This window comes from Drosophila sulfurigaster, chromosome 3 (genome assembly GCF_023558435.1).
Source record: "Drosophila sulfurigaster albostrigata strain 15112-1811.04 chromosome 3, ASM2355843v2, whole genome shotgun sequence".
Lineage (NCBI taxonomy): Eukaryota > Metazoa > Arthropoda > Insecta > Diptera > Drosophilidae > Drosophila > Drosophila sulfurigaster.
The window spans coordinates 13,334,040-13,353,960 of NC_084883.1; the positions used below are offsets into that span (position 1 = coordinate 13,334,040).

Consider the following 19,921-nt stretch of genomic DNA (forward strand, 5'->3'; position numbering starts at 1 on the left):
GCTTTATTGCCAGCTATAACACAATAAGACTGACTTTACGATATTACTTAGATCGAAATGAACAGATTACAAATTGACAAATTGCTCTTGAAATCTGCAATTGCAAATATTTTTTTTTCCCACATGCAATGCTGACTCAAAGATACTCATTGCAAACATTATTTACTACTTTTTCCAGGGTCTTGGCCACATCAGCGGCTGTCACATCAATCCGGCTGTAACCATTGGCTTTCTGATCGTCGGCGAGATGAGCATCCTCAAGGCAGCCTTCTACATAATCGTTCAATGTGTGGGCGCCATTGCTGGAGCTGCCGTCATCCGGGCAGCACTCAGCGGAATTGTGACCATTGAACTGGGTGTCTCTTCGTATAATGAGTCTCTGGATGCTGGTCAGGTGGTGTTGATCGAGGCTCTGATCACCTTCATTTTGGTGTTTGTGGTCAAGGCTGTGTCGGATCCCGGTCGCCAGGACATCAAGGGATCGGCTCCCCTGGCTGTTGGTCTCTCAATTGCCGCTGGACATTTGTGTGCGGTACGTGACATTACACATCTTATTCCATAAAGAGAAACTTTAAAGTTTAACGTCTTCCATTTGCAGATTAAGCTCAGCGGTGCCAGCATGAATCCTGCTCGCTCCTTTGGACCAGCTGTTGTCCAGGGCGTTTGGGCCAATCACTGGGTCTACTGGGTGGGTCCCCTTGCCGGCGGCATTGTGGCCGCCATCATCTACAAGTTCATCTTCAAGGTGCGCAAGGGTGACGATGAGGCCAACTCGTATGACTTTTAAATGGAGTCAGCAGCGGACTACGAAAACCTTTGTTGTTGTGTGTGTGTACTATATATGTGTCTATTGTACCGTAGATGCTTTGCAATCGCATTCACATTAACATTCACATTCGTATTCGTATTCGTCTCATTCACGCAATCAATGTATTCCAAACGAATTGTATTCGATTGAAAACGAGCCCACAATCCACTTAGATTTAGCCAAGCGAAAGCCGCACAATTTCCAATTGTACAATTTTTATTTGTTGAAAAATAAAAATGTTTATCGCTTTGTTTTTAGCCTTAATAACGTCTAAAATATTCAATATATGTATTCTATGTTTTTATGCTTAAGATAAATTTAAAGCGCATTATTATTAAACCGACGAAATTGTATCTCGAAATGTAATTACAATTCACCTAACAGAATTTCCCCCATTATTTGTTGAAATTGTTATAAATGACAAATTCTATGTGTAATAAAAAAAAAACGATGAAAATAATCGAGTTGGTTTTATAATTATTTTATTTGAATTTACCGCACAACAAAAGTGTTGCAAAGAACGTAGTATTTGCAAGCGTAAGTCGATTATCGTTATTCTAATCGAAGTCATGTTATCGAAGCAATAAATTAGTGCTTTCCAACACTAAAGACGATTCGCTCGATTTGAACATTTTCATTGCATAAACTAGATTCAAAATAAAATACTGAATTTATTGATGTAAATGCGTGTCTAGACGAGATTTTACAACAGTAATTTAATATTAGATTCCGTCATTTACAATTCATAGGAATGTTAGCTTATCTAAGACTACGACACGTTCATTCCACACTCGAAACAACAGGAAGAATACAAATAATAAATAGCAAAACTAATTCACAAATTACAGAGTAAAGACACACTTTTCAAGTTGTATCGCTTACTACTAGCTGGCTTTTCTCTTTAAACACAATTGTCTGTATATAGTAATAAGGAAACAATAATAATGTATTATTATCATCGGAGAGTTACTGCTGAGCGTTCAATATATATAAGACTCATTAACGACACAATATATAAATAGCACACAATCCAAACCGTATCTGTGCATTAAATTTTGCATTATCTTTCGATACATAAAATGTATGTACGTGCACAGAATAGCAATCACTTGACCAGCTATATACACAAATCTTAGTATATATCTGTCTGTCTGTATATAGATAGATGTGTATGTATATAGTATACCTATTCCTAAAACCAATAAGCAAAGCTAATGGGGCTGCCATTTACAATTTACGCCCTAAAGAATCTTACAACTCGTACAATGTATTGTCGGCAAATCGGGCACTCGGGTAGCACTTTTCCACAGTTGGTGCATGTCGCCATATGTCCGCATTCCAAGAACACGCATTCAATCGGAGCATCCATGCATATCTTACACAGCTCATCAGTGGCAAGTTTCTCAACAGCTACGGAGAAAGGGAAATCCCATTTAATGTCAACGATAGAAATCTTTGGTAATAATTTCGAGCCTTACCTGGAGCAGTGCGCATTGTTTTCCACAGCCTTTCGACGCGATCGAGCAGCTCGTGCTTCTCGCAGCAGCCTTTGAAGTCAACACGATGCAACATCAGTACTTCCTTTAATTGTTTTACCGTTAAGTTTTCCAAGTCTTTTCTGTAGGTGCAATAAAATAAAGCATTCATAGGTAGCCTCAAAAAATATTTCATAAACTTACAGGTCCTCAAAGTCTTCCAAGTTTACGAAGCGTGAATCAATGCCATTGGCTGGCTCATAGCCAAGTGGCGCCGCATACACATGAATGCCTTCATCATCGTCCCAGGGCCCATCGTCGTCCTGCGTCGGTGAGAACTCAATGGTCGGTGTGATGGGCATTCCAGAGCCTCGACCACCAGCAGCAATGCTGCCCGCTTCGGCACCGCTCAGCGGTGAAACGACATGACTATCGGCCTCGGAGCAGTCCAAGGACTTGGTGCGCTGCTCCAGATACGTGAGAAACTCTTTCAGCTCCCGCTTGATATCCTCCTCGGACATTTGTGAGTTCTCCAGATGTCGTCGCATCTTCTCCACATGCCTGCGTATATTGGTCTTATTCTTGCCACAACGCGAACAACTGCTGGAGGCAGGACCTGGCTCCGGTTGCTCACTCAATGTGCTCAGCACTGGAGCATTGGACCCCACGGGTGATTCATCATCGCTCGAGTGATGTCGTCGATTCAGATAACCCTCCGAACGTCGTCTGGTTACCTTTTTCACGCGCTGTGGCAACTGCGGTGGCATCGTCGTGACCGTACGCTGCTCAATATTTGGTGTCTCGCCCGGCTCATTGCGCAGCGTCACCTCCAGAATCTCCTCGGTGGCTGCATCAGCATCGGCAGCGGCTACAGCTGCAGCAGGAGCCTGTGGCAGTTGATTGCTGCCATTGGGAGCAATTTGATCGAGTAGCTGCCATTGATCCAAGTTGCTGCTGTTCGTATCCGTTGCTGCCTTGCTCTCGTCCGAGATGCCCCCAATGGCGCCCAGTTCCTCGAAGCTGGACTGCGAAGACTCCGCACCACATGCATCGACTTTGGAGCTAAGCGATCCCTGCTTGGAGTAACCCGGACTGGTGTTCGTTGTGGCTGGCGTTGCAGCCGCTATTGTCGCACCCAATCCCGCAGAGCCACCCGTCGTCATCTCGGCATCTGTGTCCAATGGACGACTGCTGTTCTCGCTGTTCTTATTTGATGCACGCTCGCTGAACGTTTGCATAATCTCATCATCGGAGCACTCGCACTCGGAGTCATCGGCGGCATGGGCAGCACTATTATTGTTAATTGACCTAACTGGCAATGTGGCGGGCACCGGCGCCGATCGACGCTCCTCCGTTGCCGTTGGCGACGTTGTTGTGCGCGTCGATGAGGTCGATGGACTCACATGGACATGCGCCGTCTCCACGGAGCTGCTTCGCGTTGCCGTCGCTTGCGTTCGGGCGTTCGCTGCGCTCGCATACGTGGGCAACTCACGGGTTGAGACGCGTGGCTGCTCAAAGATGTGCGTGGGCGGCGGCGGTGGAGCCGACGGCGCATAGTCACCGTTGTCGTGGGAGGCATGCCGACTGTTGGCGCGACTGTTGTTCGCTGTGGATTTCGCACTGGACTTTGTGTCGAAGGAGGCAAAGGAATCACTGATATTGTCACTCAGATTGGTGAAGAAATTTTGGCACGTTTGCTTCAGACTGTCCATGGGATTGGCTTGGCCACGCCCCGGACTATGATTGGGCGGCGCTCGTCCAGCACGATCCGTTTGGGCGACATGCGCCAGCACCAGACCGACCAGCTCCTCCTTCTCTATAAGAGTATAAAGTTCAGCGACAATTTGAGATTAGCAAATCTACAACTCTGACTCACCCAGGCAGCCTTCAGTGGAAATGTGTTTGGATTGCAAATAGAATATCAAATCTTTTGGCTTCAGTTTCAGCAGATCGGTTCGCAGCAGCGGCCGCTGAGCAAATATTGCACATCGTTGGCAGCGTCGTGTTGTCGTCACAGTCAAACAGTTGTTGCAGTAATATCGCCTATTAAAATTTTGCTCAATTTAATTGTGGAACTTGTTTAATTGATGTGAGATATCAAGTTACCTGCAATCGAAGCAACTGCGTTTGCGGCGAAATACCGTGAATTCAACGCCACAGCTCTCGCAGGGCATCTTGTGAATCTTTTCGCAATTTCTATGCTCTCCCTTCGATCGACCGTTGTTGTGCTTTATCCTTGCCCTTCGTCGCTCTACTTCTTCCACCACAACCACCCCAACAGCATGGCATTTGTTTTTCAATGTCAAATCGTGAATCAATTCACTAAATCCTCAATTTACAGCTGTTTGGTGTCGCACTTATTGCGTGGTGATATCGTTTATCAATGTGCTATTACTCACCGCGACGCGAAGGAACTATAACATTAGCAACAATATGATTTTACACTTTTTTTTATCAAATAAAAATATATGCAGCCAGCCAGTAAGTACGTGCGTCTTACATATGCACGTACGTGTGTATGAGTGTGTTTATGTGTATGTACAATTGCGAGTGAACTAGTGAACTTGTTCACACTTAATTGTCACAGTGTTCTTCAGCCCTCGTTTCAAAATATTTTGCTGACGACAGAATAATTTGCTTGTAATGAAATCCTCAAATTTCAGTTGCACTAAATTTGCTTTTTTATAAGCACTAATTCGTTTTGTCACAAAAAATAACGCTCTTTTATTGAATTAGAAGGAATTTCAAACTGTCCTAATAACGATTGCCACAATTTCGTTATGAACTAACGACATTATTTATAATAGAATTTTTTTTAAAGAATGTTGACTCACGCAAGAATTCAATTTCGCAATAAAAACAATTTTAGACAAAATGAGCGAGACTGTGTTTACTCAGGGCTGCGTAACTCCAAACAGCTGATTCATATTTACGCCAGGGCAGCATAAAAAGCGTCGATACCGTCACGGCTGTTATAATTTGAAAATTAAGTCGACTAATCCGACAAAATAAACATTTTAAAACTTAAGAAAAACTATAATAAAATTATAAATAAAAAAAGTAAAATTATAAAGGACAAGATCTAAGCTTTTTAATTGGGCTTACAGTAGCAATTCGATTTTATTTGTTTTACTTTTATTCAAAATGAGTTTACATTTGAGAAAATAAAAGAACGAAGAAAACAAACCCTTTATATTAAATTGAATTACTTCGTTTAACTGTTCTTCAGGGGTATTACAATTTGAATGTAGGATTCAAATTAATTTATTTAAGCTAAATTATTAATATAATACATAGAGGGGAGGAGGCATTAATTAGTTTAGTTTATGTTTATTTAATTCACATCCACTACTTAGAGCTAAGTATGTAATTTATATGCAATTCAATAGTTACGTGCCATAAAATGTTGCAATCTTTTCAATTTAAAATAATACATCCGTTAATTGCTATATGTATGTTTGTATATATATTGTTTTTGTTTTTTCGTTTTATATATATATATATCTATATATTGTATAATATACGATTTGCACACATTGAAAAGATGTTTGCTCTTCTACTTAATCAAGTCAAGTTAGTATATACACATGTGGTTTCGTATGATTGAGCTTTTCATAAAATTCTTGTTGATAAGTCTTTAATTTATAAACAAATGCGTCCGTTGCCCTTTTCTTGTGTCTTGTGTCACTACGCGCACTTTCAATTTGTTTTCTTTTTGTTGCTTGCAAGTTAAATTATCATCTAGCTGGCTCAATGGCTCACTGGCTGGTTTTGTTAACACTATGCATTTGTTCTACTTCTTCGCTTGTTTTTTTGTTTTATTTGCTGATTGTGGTATTTGCTGGTGTTGGTTTAATTGTTGTGAATCATCATCAAGCAGCGCCAGCACCGCATCGTAGATCTATGACCAGAGGTTGGCCAAAGAAACTGACTAATAGAGGTGTTCAGCAGTTGAACATAAACACAATTAAGCGTTTGCTAGAGAACAGCGTGATTGATTGATACTTGGTTAAAGTTAAAGAGAGCAAATCATTATATCGAGTTTTAAATATACAGCATTAAATTACTATTGGCGAGTTGAACGTTGTTGGTTGCTTGGCCCTAGACGGTTATATATATATAGTGTATATAAGAGTGTGTGTGTGTCGTGTGTGGTGTGAGTGTGTATGTGTGTTTGGCTACTACTGGCTGCTTCTTACAACTATGACACGTGACGCGTTGTTTCGCAGCCGGATTTGACATGGCTCTGTAATGGATCGTCATTGTTGTTGTCATCATCGTGCACGGCCACTTCCAGCTTACGATTCTTCTCATAGTCGACAAAGTCATCGAAGAGACTTGGCCACGCTTCGGTATCATCGTAATTGTCTATATCACATTGTTCGGTAAAATTGAGGTACATGTTCCATGTATCCTTGGGTATGCGGCGTATGTTCGGATGCTTTTCGAGGAAGTTTACCCAGTTTGAAAAGAGATCAGGTGTTTGTACAGTGAACACAAGTTTCCACAAATCGATTGCCATTTCCAGCGACAAGACCCGCTGATCGGGCTCCAAGCCAAATCTGTAACAACATTACAATAAAGTAGTTTCATTCATTTAACTATCATTTAATTGAAGTCTCACCGAAAGGTAAAACGATAGAGCTGCTTGAACATCTCCGCATCCACCTTCAGCATCTCAATAGTCTGTTCAAGTCTCAGGCGTATGTTGGCAATTGTGTCCGCCCGCATTTTGTGCAGTCCTTCAATGAATTCGGTTTTGGTAAAGCGGCACATCTGTGAGGCATCCAGGCACCAGGCAAGCACAAGTATTGCAAACTCATCGGGCTGATAGTTAAGATCGTTGCACAAACGCTCAATGCCATCAGTGAGTATCATATCTTCATCGTCAGGATCTTTGTAGACATCAAAGAGTTTGTTAAGCGTTTGATGTGACACCTCCATTGATTCCTTGACCGCTGCACAAACAAATAAACAAACATAATAATAATGTAACAAATGTATTCATGTATTCAATTAAGCGATGTTAATCAGAGGCACGCAATGCAAGCACGCGATCAGGTGACTTGATTGACTCTCGCAAGGTTTTATTTTTGTTTTGTTTTGTGTTGCTTTCTTATGGTGCAAGGTGAACATTCTTTCTATATATATATATCTATTTATAGATAGTGCAAATATTTTGTCGTACATACCAGTTGTTATAATTTCGCTCATGGTGGGCGCACTTCCATTAAGCAAGCCTAAGGACTTAAAACTATTACGCTTAGTATCACAATTGTTTGCTGGCTTGAGTGGAGTTCGAGAAGAGAGCAATTCATCGGTTTCTGTAACAAAAACAAAAAATACAAAGCACAAAGGCCATGATGACACATACGATATATAAGTGTGTATGAATTTTCCTTTGTGGGGAAGGGAGGAGGGAAGGGCATTCATCACTTACCGCGTGACCTGTCGTTGTAAAGGGCGTAACGTTCATTTGAATTGGGCCCAACAATTTCGTAGCAGTTGCCAATGCTGGTGGCCGCTTGGCAGCTATTGGCGTTTGTGTGCAATGCGTTTGGAGATGAGCAGCTGGTTGTTGTTGTTGTTGTTGTGGTTGTTGGCAACGTTGGTGCGGCAGACGAGGACTGGAAGCATTTCAGGCAATTGCCCATAGTGCGTTGCACGCTCTCCAGCGGCCCTTTTGGGTTCCAATTATATTTTGTTGCCTGCTCTGACTTACTCTATGTTTATGTATGTGTTCTTGTTGTTGTTGTTGTTTTTGTAGAGTTGACACTTGTTTCTAACTGATGTACAGTGAGAGGTATCCCGGGTAATTGTATTGGTAATGATAATGAGAATTTAAGCGAAGCAATAGGTAACGAGGGCGGGGAGGGGCGGCAACTATTGAATGATATATATTGATAATAATCACTAAGCTAGCGTTAGCTCGCTTTGACTTTGACTGCTTGACATTGGCACTGGAATTTCCATGGAACGTTACCGAGCTGACGATGCACGCGGACACACCATAGATGCATCGAACATATGGTGAAGACTTTGACTTCTTCTTTGTTGGTTCTTCGACTGCTACTGCTATTGCTGCTGCTGCTGTTGTTATTTTGATGCCTCCTACGCAAACTCATGTGTATGTATTTGTGTATGTGTATACATACATATACAATTGTAGTAGTCAGCAACCACCACAAATGTGCGTGAATTCATCAATTCCACTGGTTTTCACATTTTACTTGCGTTTCCCACGGCACTCTTCTTATTATTTATCATCTTTGCAAATAATTTATCAATTTGCTTTTGTAGTTTTTTTCACGAGGCTGCTGCGCTTTTTTCTGCAGTTCTTTTTTTTTTGTTGGCCCTAAATAAGTATCGCCACAAAAGTATCGATATGCTTTTGGCAGAGCAGGGCTGCGGAATACGATACCACTGCACAGGGCTGCAACTTGTTTATAAGTTTTATTTTTGTTTAAATAGTAATATATTTAATTTGTTTTTTTGAATTTTACCATAATTTGTTTCAATTTTAAGTCAATGAACATTTTTATAATTTAAATTTTACAACAGAAAACTCAAGATGCGCATCTGTAACGTGGCAACTCTGAGTTCCAATTGCGCGCTCTCGCTTGCTTGCGCTCCCGGTTTTAAGCCAACTTCAATTTCAGTTACCAACAAACACTCGACGCGGCCAAAAGTGAATTATACTCCGTCAGCTCAACTGATCGCGTATGAGAGAAAAGAAAACTCTCGTTTCAGCTGGCATAAAAAAAGTGTCAAGTTGTTGGAAAACATTTCGTATGTGAACTTTGCCAAAAAAGACAAATAATAAAGCCATCCCATTGCAAGTGTTATTTTCATTTGATGTAAATGGTTGAGTGCCTCGAAACGAAACTTCGCTGGTTTTTGGGCAATTCAAGAGACACCAACAAGGTTGACTGAACTTGCTGCTAGGTATGTACCCAATAAACATATGTTTGTAAGTCACTTCGTGACCGTTCGTCGCTATGTATGCAAGAATGTGTGTGTGTGCACACATGCATTGCAGATGCTCTCCTATGTGTGTGTGTGAACTCCAACCGGAACGTAGTCCGAGCTTTTCCTTTTCACTTCACTGAAAGTGTCATGTAGAGTACAGCCCATGAAGAGTCTTAATAAAAGTGTAGATTTATAGCGTGTGAATGTGTTTTCTTGTTCATGTACTATATTGTACCTTCTACATTAGGCTCGATTTCTTTTTTTTGTTTCTTAATGTTGATGTTGTTCTGGTACAACAAATTTGAACACAGTTTAACGAACTTAACTATACATGGTTTCAGCCATTTCAGACATTTTCTTGGGCATGTAAAGGATGTCATCAAAATACGATATCAGCTCGGAGAATTGATTCGCTGAGGATCCCGATGCAGATTCGTCTATTTCACACATGACATTATCGCACTCGTTTAACATCTCATTCATGTTGTAGTTGGGTTTTATTGCTTTCTTTTCTGCGACATTTCGTCGACTCCATGTTGTGACGTTTGCCACTTCAGTCAAGTTAGATTCCAACCAGTCTTTGCCCTTTAAATTGGTCTTATTCTTCAGTTGATGTAATATTGGTTTTGTCAGTAGCGTACGCTTCCTTACACGCCCAGATCGCTTTTCCCACAGGCTGAGATCGGTGGCTTCATATGATGTATACAATGGATTCGAAGTGATTTCTTGAGATGGCATACATTTTTTGGGGGTCAGATTGGATGGTAAAACGTTCGCTTGGTTAAGCATGCAGGCCAGTTCCTGATCACTATCCTCAAACATGGTATCTTTTGGGTTTCTTTTTTTTAGTGGAGAATGGTTTTACAAAGAATTTGCTGTGGGTGTCGTCAGAGCTAGAAAAAGTAAATATATTATTTGTATGTATGAGTGATTATTCAGCTTTGCTTACTAGACTTGTGTCGAGTCCTATGTCGATAACTCGTATTATGGTCAAATATTACTTTGTTCTTACTGCAATTTTCAGGTACTTCCGCATTGCTCATCATAATTGTCTATGGAAATAACTAAGAGATAGTAACGTCGAACGAAACAACAACAAAAATAGAATGTCTTCAGATCGATTTCACAAGTGAGTTGAGAACATGCAATTAATAATGCTCCCTCGCTGTCCTATCTTATCTGTGCTGGAACACGAATATTTCGTTAATTGTTTTGTTGTTTGCCTGGCAGAGCGGCCAAGGATGGACTGATCGATGTGCTGAAGGAGGCGACACGCAAGGATGCCAATGCCAAGGACGATGATTCAATGACTCCCGTAATGTGGGCGGCGTTCGAGGGACGCCTCGACGCTCTTCGTTTGCTGTGTGGCAGAGGGTTAGTCAACCGTGATCATTATGAATCACACACAAATAGCATTAGCGATTGCACTTACATACCTACTATTATTACTATGTTGTATATTGCTTGCAGTGGGGATCCCGATAAGTGTGATCAGTTTGGCAATACGGCACTGCACTTGGCCGCTGCCAAGGGTCATTTGCACTGCGTCGATTTTCTGATCAAGTTTGGTGTCAACATTTATGCCCTTGACATTGATCGGCACAATGCCAAGGATCTGGCGGCCATCAACAATCGGGATGAGATCTTGCGCTATTTGGACGGTGCCGCGGCCAACTTCGAAACTAATGAAAAGTGAGTGATAGCGATGGTCAGAGCTTTCGATAGTTTAGTGCGTTTAGTGTGCCAAAAGCCTGCAAACTGGCAGCGATAACGATAAACGTTAAGCCTTACAAAAGCTAATCGCTATCAAAATGACAGTTAAAATTTCAAAACAAACAAACTGATAATGAATCAATTTATTAACTATTCCGCATTTGCAGAAAAAAGGCGAAGGCGCTAAAGGAGCTGGCTGAAAAGGAGTGCGAAAAGCGTGTGAAAGAATACATGAAACGACAGCAGCAGCAGCGCCAAGGACACGGCGATTACAGCGATCCAAAGCCGAGCAGTGCTCAAACGTTAACGAGCAGCAAGTCCAGCAATATGCTTTCGACACTTAAGCAAAAGATCTGGTCCAGCCAGGGAAATCTGAATAAAACCCCCAAGGAACAGCCAGCAGCAGCTGCTGTTGCGCCTCCGCAGCCACCACGAAGTGGAGCCAAGTTCAGTGATCTGGTGGGCAGTGGAAGCAGCAGCAGCGGTGGCTCTACAATTGCCAGTCGCATGGGTACAGTTCAAAAGAAGCCGTCACTACTACAACCAGCAGCCAAGAGCCATCAACACTCCAGCGCATGTCCACATGCGGCGGCAGCTAATGATGGTGGCTTCAAGGTGCGTGAACTTGAGCCGGATGGCAAAAGAACAATCACATCGCTGACGGGATTGCAACGAGACTCGGAGGTGCTCTATGTGGGCACATTTAGTTCAACGGAAGAGAGTATTGGCAAGCGTGGAAAGATCGCCGATGTCTTCGAGGTGGACGACGGCACAATGGAGCGCGAAACCAGTCGATTGGGTTATAGCACCGCGTTGTCGCGCAGCTTTTCCCAGCCGGATATACTTGGCGATACACAGCTGACGCAAGAACTAAACGAAGAGTTGGTGCTGCAGCGTCCAGTGGGTCTCTTTGATCGCCCCACAATGCTGGGCAGCATTGCATTTAGACGCTCGGTGACGGCCGCGTTGAGTCAGCTGCAATTGCAAACTGATTGTGTGGACAGTATGTCCGGTTCCACAATGCGAAATGCTGCCAACAGCAACAGTAATAATAGCAATAATAAGTCGCGAAACGGAGGAAATAAGGCGCGTTTGTATTTGAATCTGTCCGATGAATCGGACTCGGAAGGTGATGGCGATGACATTTACAGCGACGAAGATGAGGATCAGGAAGTAACGGCCAGTGCGCTGCAGCGATTCCTCACCGTCTGGGCATTGGATGAGTACCTGCCAGTGTAAGTGCAATCAAATAGACTCTTTCGGAACAATTAAATCAATAATTTCTCTTGCAGTTTTCAGAAGCAGCAAATCGATTTGGAGACATTGATGCTGCTCACAGAGGCGGATTTGAAGAGTCTAGGTTTACCCCTGGGACCTTTTCGCAAGCTAACCTTTGCGATACAGGAACGACGCAATGCTCTCGCCAATCCCGGACCCATGGTCGACAGTAGACTGTAGTTAAATCATTATAAAATAGAGCTTTAATCGATGTACAACAAATAGAACTATAAACTAATTAAGTTAAACAACATAGAGCCTAACTGGCAACCTGTTGCATCATATAGAGATTGGCATAGATGCCATTCAGTGCCATCAGATGATCATGTGTTCCCTGCTCCACCACAACGCCCCTCTTCAGCACACATATCAGATCCGCATCACGCACAGTGCTGAGGCGATGTGCAATCGTGACACATGTGCGTCCAGCGCGCGCCTCGTCGAGTGCCTGTTGCACCACCTTCTCGCTCTCCAAATCCAGCGCCGATGTCGCCTCATCCAGTATCAGAATCTTGGGATTGCGCACCAACGCTCGTGCAATGGCAATGCGCTGCTTTTGGCCACCCGACAGCTGTGACGTCTTGCCCAGACGTGTCTCATAGCCCTGTGGTAGGGAGCTGACAAAATTATGTATGTTGGCCTTCTTAGCCGCCTCGATGATCTCCTGCATGGGCACATCATCGCGGAAATTGTTGCCATATGCAATATTCTCTGCTATAGTGCGATCGAAGAGCACCGGCTCCTGAGACACTAATCCCAGCTTGGAGCGTATCGTGTCCAGCGGGAAATCTGTGCTGGGTACGCCACTCAAATTAACCGAACCAGACACAGGATCGTAGTAACGCAGCAGCAGCTGTATGCAAGTGGATTTGCCAGAGCCCGAGGGACCCACCAGAGCCACAGTGGTGTTCTTTTTGATCGTGAGATTCAGGCCGTGCAGGATGGGTGTATCCTTGCGCGTCGGATACTCAAATTTAACGTTCTCGTAGACAATGTCTCCCTCGGATTTCTAAAATAAGAAATTGAATAGATTAGTAAACTGGTAGATGCTTTTGGACACATGACAGCACACCCATATTCAGAAAGAGCAAGAAAGTGGAAAGTTTTCAAGTTTTTTCAGAAAAGTCTAAAGTTAATACGTTATCCCAATTTGAGCTTAGAAAATCCTTTTTTTTTTTGTTCAAACTTTAAAGCAAAGTAGATTTGCATTTAGAAAGAGATAGTTCTAGCTTTTCTAATCCCTAGAACCTTGTCAGCAATAGCTATATTCCGTTTTAAACTTGTACTTACTTCTGCGGTGTTGTAAGGATTGAGAGGTGGATTAGATTGCGTCGGCGTCTTCTCGAACAGTTTCATTAGACGTCCAGCCGAGATGATGGCATCGTTGACATTGGGCGCATAGGCCAAAGCCTGACCCAACATCCAGGAGCCAAAAATGAGCGCCTCGGCCACCTTGATGACATCCTCGTAGGGCAGACCATCATTGGCAATGAGCATGCCACCATAGTAAAGCGACACGCCGTAGGCAAGGAAGGGAGCCGTCTGGCCGAGAGCAAAGACCAGACCACGGAAGCGCACCTTCTTGCGACAGGCGAGATCCACCTGATCGATCTGCTTTGTGTAACGCTCCAGCACCTGTTCCTCCAGTCCCAAGCCGTTGACAGTGCGGATGTTTGAGATGGCCTCGACAGCCACCTGGGAAGCATCTTCAATGGCCTTCTTGGACCATTGCACGCTCTTAGCAATAAAGCGACCCTCCAGATACACAGAAAGACAGAGGAACGGCAGCGTGACAATGGTCAGCAGTGTTTGCTGCCACGAGAAGACGAAACCCACAATCATGCCCACCAAAAGGGTGACCACGGCCTGCAGCATGATGCCCACACGAGCACCGGTTGCCTGTTTTTTAAATGACGCAGCAGGATTAGTTAGGTCGGAAGAGTAATAAGTAATTGAGTTGCTGAACTTACCCCCTGAACGTTAGAGCAATCGCCAGCGAGACGAGCGCAGAGAGCACCAACGGAATTCTTGTCGTCATCAAAGAACGCAATCTCCTGGGACATAATGGTCTTGAATGCCGTCTGCCGCAAACGACTTGTCATCTTCACGCCCGCCGTGGTAAACAAATAGCTCTGTAACATGGTTCCCAGTCCAGCCATCAATCCGATGCCAATGAAGATGTACGAGATGTTGTTTCCCTCGTGACGTACAACATCCGGATCGCCATTCGACAGTATGCCGAAGAAGTCACCGAAGAAGAGACCCCAGAGGGGGAAAGTAATGCCGTGCATGGCAGCTGCAATGCAGCCCCAGACAATGTAGCGCCATTCGGGTGCATTCAGTTTCATGAGCTGCATAAAAGTGATCGTTGGCTCCTCCACCTTGTTCTTCTTCTTGCGACGCTGTGAGCGGCCTGTGGAGGAGAAAAAAAAAGAAGGAGTTAAGCCAAAGGAGTTCCACAATGTTTTCTGATTAAAAGAGCAGTAAATATTCATTAGAAGACACAAAAATAGAGAAGGAAGGTCCACACATTGACCTTATCATATGGTTTTATAATAAGGCACTTTGTTAATTGCTCTACAACAATGATCTCTTAAGATTATAAACTAATTGTTAGTCGCCAATTATGAGTCTAAAAGTTAGAATGAGCTACATGCTTGGGAAAAATGATTAGAAATAAAAGAAAAGTAAAGTAGGATGGTTAAAACGGGGAACAAAAAGAAACAGAAACATTTTACTGTTTGGTATCATTCGATAGATTAGAAAAGTTGATATGGAATTTTTTTCAATGATTAGCAAATGGTCGTAGATAAGAATTATAATAGATGCAAATATAGAAAAAGATAATCGAAAAAATTATTCTGTATGAATGGGAACAAAAACGAAAGACTTTGGCAGTTTAACGGAACAAGGTCGATAAAGATTTAATTAAAGCAGGAAAAGTTCATAAAGGTAACAGGGAAAGGAAAAAAAAGGATGATGAAGCCTTCTTTGGAGATTAGTTAAACCTTGCTTATGAATATATATAAGGTAGTAAAAGGAGTAGAGAGAAATGATGATAGACTTGTAACCAAAGGGAGGGTAGACTGCAAATGAGGTAGGTAAAGAGTAACAACCCCCTCTCTCTAGGCTTAAGGTAAGGTAAGGTATGAATACAAAAGGAGGCACTTACGTTTGCCACGTGAGCTCACGCTGAACACGTCATCCTTGCTGTCGCTTGCCGTATATGCTGGATTCACCCCATCGTCGTCTTCGTCATCCTCATCACCATCCTCGTCGGTCTCATCGTCTTGCGCATTCACAATATCCTGCTCGTTGCGCTTTGATAGTGCCAACTTGCCAGCAGCACCGTCCTCGTCCGCACCCTCGGTGGCCTCCTTGCGCTTGGTGATGTTCACCAGCTCACAGTATAAACCACCCTTGTCCATCAGCTCGTCATGGGTGCCCTGCTCAGCCACGATGCCGTCCTTGACAAACACAATTTTATCGGCATTAGTCACAGTCGATAGACGGTGTGCAACCACAAGGGTGGTTGGTCCCTGGCTGGCCAGCTCCAGTGCGTCTTGCACTCGTTTCTCGGAGGTGGGGTCCAATGCGGATGTCGCCTCGTCCAGCAGCAGGATCTTCGGATTACGTACCAAAGCCCGGGCAATGGCAATGCGCTGTTTCTGTCCCCCCGACATCTGGGCACCCCTTTCGCCCACTTTGGTATCGTAGCCCTTGGGCAGTTTGCTTATGAACTCATGGCAATTGGCATTTCGTGCAGCACGTTCGATATCCTGTTGGGTGGCCTGGGGATTACCATAGCGTATGTTCTCGCCGATGGTTGTGGCAAACAAGACGGGCTCCTGACCCACAACACCGATCTGGGAGCGCAGCCAGGCAACGTTGAGCGAACGCAGATCGCGACCATCCAACTTAACCTGACCTTGTTCGGGATCGTAGAAGCGTTGCATCAACTGAATGACGGTGCTCTTGCCACAGCCCGAGGCACCAACAAAGGCGACCGTTTGTCCAGGCTCCACATCCACAGTGAGACCCTTAAGGATCTCAATATCCGGCCGAGAAGGATATCGAAAGTGTATGTCCTCGAAGCGCAGACGTCCCGTGATGCTGTCTGGCTTGCTGCCAACATCAGACATGGGATCGATTTCAGACACGCGATCGATGATTTTGAAGAGATTGCGTGCAGCGCCTAAAGCCACGCCAAAAGAGTCCACATGGGGTGAGGAGAAGCCCAAGTTCTGAGCTCCCATAATGATGGCAAACAGGACAATGACCAAGACGGCCGGAGTATACTGACGGTCATCCAGGTCGCGATCATCGAGGATCAAGTCGACGCCATACCAAATGGCAATGGCCATGCAGATGTAGATGAGCAGCCACATGACGCCAGCTCCGATACCCGAGTAGAGACCTTTCTTTGTACCCGTGACCTCAGCGGGAACGAGGAGCTTGGCAAATCGTTCGTTCTCTTTGCGTTCGCCACTGAAAGCGAGCACTGTGCGAATACCACTGAAGACCTCCTCAGCCACACCTCCAGCATCGGAGTAGGCTTTGAGCTCCTTCTCGGCCAGCGAACTCTGGATCTTAGCCACCATGGCGGTGGCTACCATGATGAAGGGACTGCAGCTTAGCACAACGAGTGTGAGCTTCCAGCCATAGATAAACGATGCTATAACTCCCATGACGAAAGTCATGATCAGGAAAGTCACAATGGCCACCTGAAAGCACAAAGGATTAACTAGCTGCAAAGGATAATGAAGGTTAAGGTATACAAACCTTCTCACCGATGCCTTCTTTGACCTTATCAAGATCTCTGTAAAGCGTAGAATGCAATTGATTAAATCAAGCTGCCTTAGTAAAACTAGATAATGTTTTCACTTACTCTGTCATTTTGCTGGCAAAGTTTGTGCCGGAAGAGGTGTCATACCAGGACATATCCTGTCGCAGGATGGCCTCCAAGAAGAGTTTGCGTATGCGATTGATTTGATTGAGCGCCACGCGATTGGAAACATCGATGGCAATGATGATGAGTATAAACATAATCACAGATCCAACTAAACTGCCAATGCCAAAGGCAATTGAATCATCAATGATGGCTTGCTTGTTCTCCTCCTCGCTGGCATCGGTGCTACACAGGACAATCAGACATCAGATTTTATAATCCTTAATTGATTAATCCTTTACTTACAGTCGTTGTCCGCCACCAAAAAGGGCGAGTATAAATGTGGGCGAGGAGGTGCCTTCTCCGACAGTCCGATCGATGAGCAGGGATGTAAATTCTCCGTAGATCAGGATGAAATATGGTATGAATATGGAGGCCAATGTGGCCACAATCATGCTAAGTGCGAGCAGAAAACGCTCCCCACATGTGGAATACCGAAACTAAAACAAAAAACTCAGTAAGAAGGCGAATTTAATTTAGGATAATGATCCTTGCACTTACCAGGTCAAAGTAGGTGTATTTACGCTCTGCTTGAGTGTTGGCATCGGTTGCCTTTTGTACTTGAAAATCGCCCAGGCCGGGCAGCTTGGCGCTGCCCTTTTTGGAGTGCTCTTCGCTGGGCATTCTGAGATCGACTGCGTAGCTGCTGTAAGTAACATAAAGTTGGTGAAGGGAACGAGTTTAATCTACTTTGGTATTTCGTATGCATTTAAATTGTCGATGCGCTCAATTGGGATGCGGTTTTCATTTCAATTTAGAGCAGACATCAAATAATTAACGTATTCTCTGCTGTTACAGCAATTTATATAAACGAGAAGTGCACTAACAGACAAAAAACAAAAGTTGAAACACGAAAACAAATGATTTCCCAAGACAATTTGAAACAGATGCAGCTTGATAAATTGAAATGATGATGATGATTGCACACTTGTGGCAATTGAAAAAACTGGAAAAGCATCCATAAATGAATAAATTACAAGTGAAATATCTTTGTGATCGATTATTGTTTGAAAGGCGACACAATTCAATTGTAATCTGCTCTGCTCTGCTCAGCTCTGTGCTGAAGCTCAATCAATTTCATATTTTATTATTACCAATTTATGTATGTAGATTTATTATCACGCTTCAATAATTGAATCGACGAAAAAAAGGAGAATTCAATTTCTTGACTATATATTATTGATAAGCACAAGCTGTAATTTTTGTCCGTTCGTTTTCGATTCGTTGATTAATTTGATATTTGTTCGCGTTATTCGCGTTTACGGTTTGAATTCGCGGCTAAGAACGATCTTTGCGGACACCAAAACACATTGCATCTCGACAGCTCGCGTGCGGAATTGGAACTGATTGGACCAGCGTGTTTGGAGCCGACGACAACACCTCGGTTGCCGTCCAGTCTTGTGTGTGTCTTCGTCACACAACTTGCTATAAGAACGTTGCGAGAAACGAGACATCGCAAAAAAAAAACCGAACTCGAACTCGGTTGAATGGCAATAATAAACACGATCGTATAAATTTAATCGGCAAGAGGCGGCAATTAAATGATATCTCGGCTGGTCAAAAAAAAACAAAAACCAAAAAGCACAAGCAAACACAAACAAACATCTGGTGGTAAACAAATCAGCAAACTGATAGTTGTTTTTTTTTTATCAAGCGTAGCACTCTCGTGCAGCCACGCCCACTACGCCCCATCGCATTATTCACGTCAATCTGTGTGCTCCCCCTCGTGCCGAAAAGTCACAAAACAGAAAACTGGCTTCATGACTCGTCAACAATTCTGAGAGATCAATTCAAGCTTTCACTGCACTTTGCGCCCGCCAAAATGATATTTCCCTGCTATACGAGTACCAAGATGTATTACTAATACAGATCACGCACTCGAAAGGCAAAACTGCAGAGACTAAGCTGGGGGAATTACCAAAGTGCGCTTGACGTGGATACTCTGTTGGCTCGGTGGTTGCCTTCTGTAAATTCCTTGGAAACTGCAAAAAAAAAAAAAAAACCTGAAATCGCTTCCCATCCACATTGTGAAATTCTTGTTCACTTCTCGAAGCATAATACGGGTTTCTATCTTTGGCAACGGCAACAGTCAGAGCCACAGCCACAGTCAGAGCCACAAGCATTTGCCTTTAATCTATATGATGTCTACCCTCCATTACCCTATCTATAAGTATACGAGTATGTACCTGAGATCTTTATATAGGTATTTTTGGAGCCAGACAAATTGGTGCAAACATCTAATCATAGACGAACATTCGAAAGAGGGATGATTTTCCAAAAAAAACAAAACAACAAATTTATATTTATAAATAAAACTGATAACTTCAATGTGAAATGCGCATTGCTATTTGCGTACTTCACCGGAGTTTAGGCGTAATCTTTGGGCGCATGTGCAGCTATGAAGAGCTCTGCACTTACACTACACTACAAGGTGTTTGGGCGTACGAAATATTTTTATATTTTTGTACTTTTACACTACTTTTTAAGTTTTGCTTCAGAATATTAGGATCTTACTTTCAATTCTTTACACTAAGCTAAGGGGATTGGGCACTAGAAATATTTTTTGTTTATTTTTTTAGTTCTGGAACATGTTTAGGAACTTTCTTGGAATGAAATTACACTACACAACGTAGTATTCCATTATAAATATTGAATTGTATAGTGGTCAAATTTTCAAGTTTTTCATTTAATAATGGCAAAGAATTAATATTTACAGAGCACTTGTACTAA

The 19,921-nt window shown here is 43.2% G+C and overlaps 5 protein-coding genes across 8 annotated transcripts in view; 2 read left to right on the plus strand and 3 right to left on the minus strand.

The window, feature by feature from the left end:
• Positions 1-1,031, plus strand: part of LOC133842564 (aquaporin) — a 29,909-nt gene extending 28,878 nt beyond the window's left edge. For all 4 annotated transcript variants that reach the window (XM_062275714.1, XM_062275715.1, XM_062275716.1 and 1 more), the window contains 2 exons: positions 179-532; positions 599-1,031. In XM_062275714.1, the coding sequence (XP_062131698.1) occupies positions 179-532; positions 599-787 (543 nt within the window). In that variant the 3' untranslated portion in view covers positions 788-1,031. The remainder of the gene's footprint in view (positions 1-178; positions 533-598) is intronic.
• Positions 1,032-1,455: 424 nt separating this feature from the next.
• Positions 1,456-4,847, minus strand: LOC133842558 (uncharacterized). The gene is made up of 5 exons (XM_062275704.1): positions 4,390-4,847; positions 4,160-4,326; positions 2,488-4,099; positions 2,287-2,426; positions 1,456-2,218 (listed from the first exon to the last, which is right to left on the minus strand). Exons 1-5 carry the CDS (start codon positions 4,455-4,457, stop codon positions 2,043-2,045), a joined length of 2,163 nt encoding a protein of 720 aa, XP_062131688.1. The 5' UTR covers positions 4,458-4,847; the 3' UTR covers positions 1,456-2,042.
• Positions 4,848-6,088: 1,241 nt separating this feature from the next.
• On the minus strand, positions 6,089-8,605 carry LOC133842561 (DCN1-like protein 3). Its single transcript, XM_062275710.1, has 4 exons — positions 7,724-8,605; positions 7,476-7,607; positions 6,908-7,241; positions 6,089-6,845 (listed from the first exon to the last, which is right to left on the minus strand). Exons 1-4 carry the CDS (start codon positions 7,935-7,937, stop codon positions 6,485-6,487), a joined length of 1,041 nt encoding a protein of 346 aa, XP_062131694.1. The 5' UTR covers positions 7,938-8,605; the 3' UTR covers positions 6,089-6,484.
• A 225-nt stretch (positions 8,606-8,830) lies between these two features.
• Positions 8,831-12,423, plus strand: LOC133842559 (ankyrin repeat and SAM domain-containing protein 4B). Its single transcript, XM_062275706.1, has 6 exons — positions 8,831-9,228; positions 10,277-10,381; positions 10,483-10,626; positions 10,723-10,944; positions 11,133-12,200; positions 12,258-12,423. The coding sequence occupies exons 2-6, from the start codon at positions 10,359-10,361 to the stop codon at positions 12,421-12,423; spliced, it is 1,623 nt and encodes a 540-aa protein (XP_062131690.1). The 5' UTR covers positions 8,831-9,228; positions 10,277-10,358.
• Positions 12,424-18,532, minus strand: LOC133842557 (multidrug resistance protein homolog 49). The gene is made up of 9 exons (XM_062275703.1): positions 18,286-18,532; positions 17,693-17,837; positions 17,438-17,631; positions 17,132-17,377; positions 17,026-17,062; positions 15,416-16,967; positions 14,214-14,656; positions 13,534-14,142; positions 12,424-13,252 (listed from the first exon to the last, which is right to left on the minus strand). Exons 2-9 carry the CDS (start codon positions 17,813-17,815, stop codon positions 12,503-12,505), a joined length of 3,954 nt encoding a protein of 1,317 aa, XP_062131687.1. The 5' UTR covers positions 17,816-17,837; positions 18,286-18,532; the 3' UTR covers positions 12,424-12,502.
• Positions 18,533-19,921: the final 1,389 nt, after the last annotated feature.

What these genes read in the sequence shown, in the direction of transcription:
- LOC133842561 (XM_062275710.1), bottom strand. Translation starts at nt 7,937, where the DNA reads ATGGGCAATTGCCTGAAATGCTTCCAGTCCTCGTCTGCCGCACCAACG. An exon ending in GAGCGAAATTATAACAACTG is followed by an intron (nt 7,242 to 7,475) that starts GTATGTACGACA and finishes TTGTTTGTGCAG; the next exon opens with CGGTCAAGGAATCAATGGAG. An exon ending in CTCTATCGTTTTACCTTTCG is followed by an intron (nt 6,846 to 6,907) that starts GTGAGACTTCAA and finishes ATGTTGTTACAG; the next exon opens with ATTTGGCTTGGAGCCCGATC.
- LOC133842558 (XM_062275704.1), bottom strand. Translation starts at nt 4,457, where the DNA reads ATGCCCTGCGAGAGCTGTGGCGTTGAATTCACGGTATTTCGCCGCAAA. An exon ending in TTGGAAGACTTTGAGGACCT is followed by an intron (nt 2,427 to 2,487) that starts GTAAGTTTATGA and finishes TTGCACCTACAG; the next exon opens with AAAAGACTTGGAAAACTTAA. An exon ending in AACAATGCGCACTGCTCCAG is followed by an intron (nt 2,219 to 2,286) that starts GTAAGGCTCGAA and finishes CTTTCTCCGTAG; the next exon opens with CTGTTGAGAAACTTGCCACT.
- LOC133842557 (XM_062275703.1), bottom strand. Translation starts at nt 17,815, where the DNA reads ATGCCCAGCGAAGAGCACTCCAAAAAGGGCAGCGCCAAGCTGCCCGGC. An exon ending in TTTGGTGGCGGACAACGACT is followed by an intron (nt 17,378 to 17,437) that starts GTAAGTAAAGGA and finishes TGTCCTGTGTAG; the next exon opens with CACCGATGCCAGCGAGGAGG. An exon ending in CGTGAGCTCACGTGGCAAAC is followed by an intron (nt 14,657 to 15,415) that starts GTAAGTGCCTCC and finishes TCTCCTCCACAG; the next exon opens with GCCGCTCACAGCGTCGCAAG.
- LOC133842559 (XM_062275706.1), top strand. Translation starts at nt 10,359, where the DNA reads ATGTCTTCAGATCGATTTCACAA. An exon ending in AACTTCGAAACTAATGAAAA is followed by an intron (nt 10,945 to 11,132) that starts GTGAGTGATAGC and finishes CCGCATTTGCAG; the next exon opens with AAAAAAGGCGAAGGCGCTAA. An exon ending in TTGGATGAGTACCTGCCAGT is followed by an intron (nt 12,201 to 12,257) that starts GTAAGTGCAATC and finishes TTTCTCTTGCAG; the next exon opens with TTTTCAGAAGCAGCAAATCG.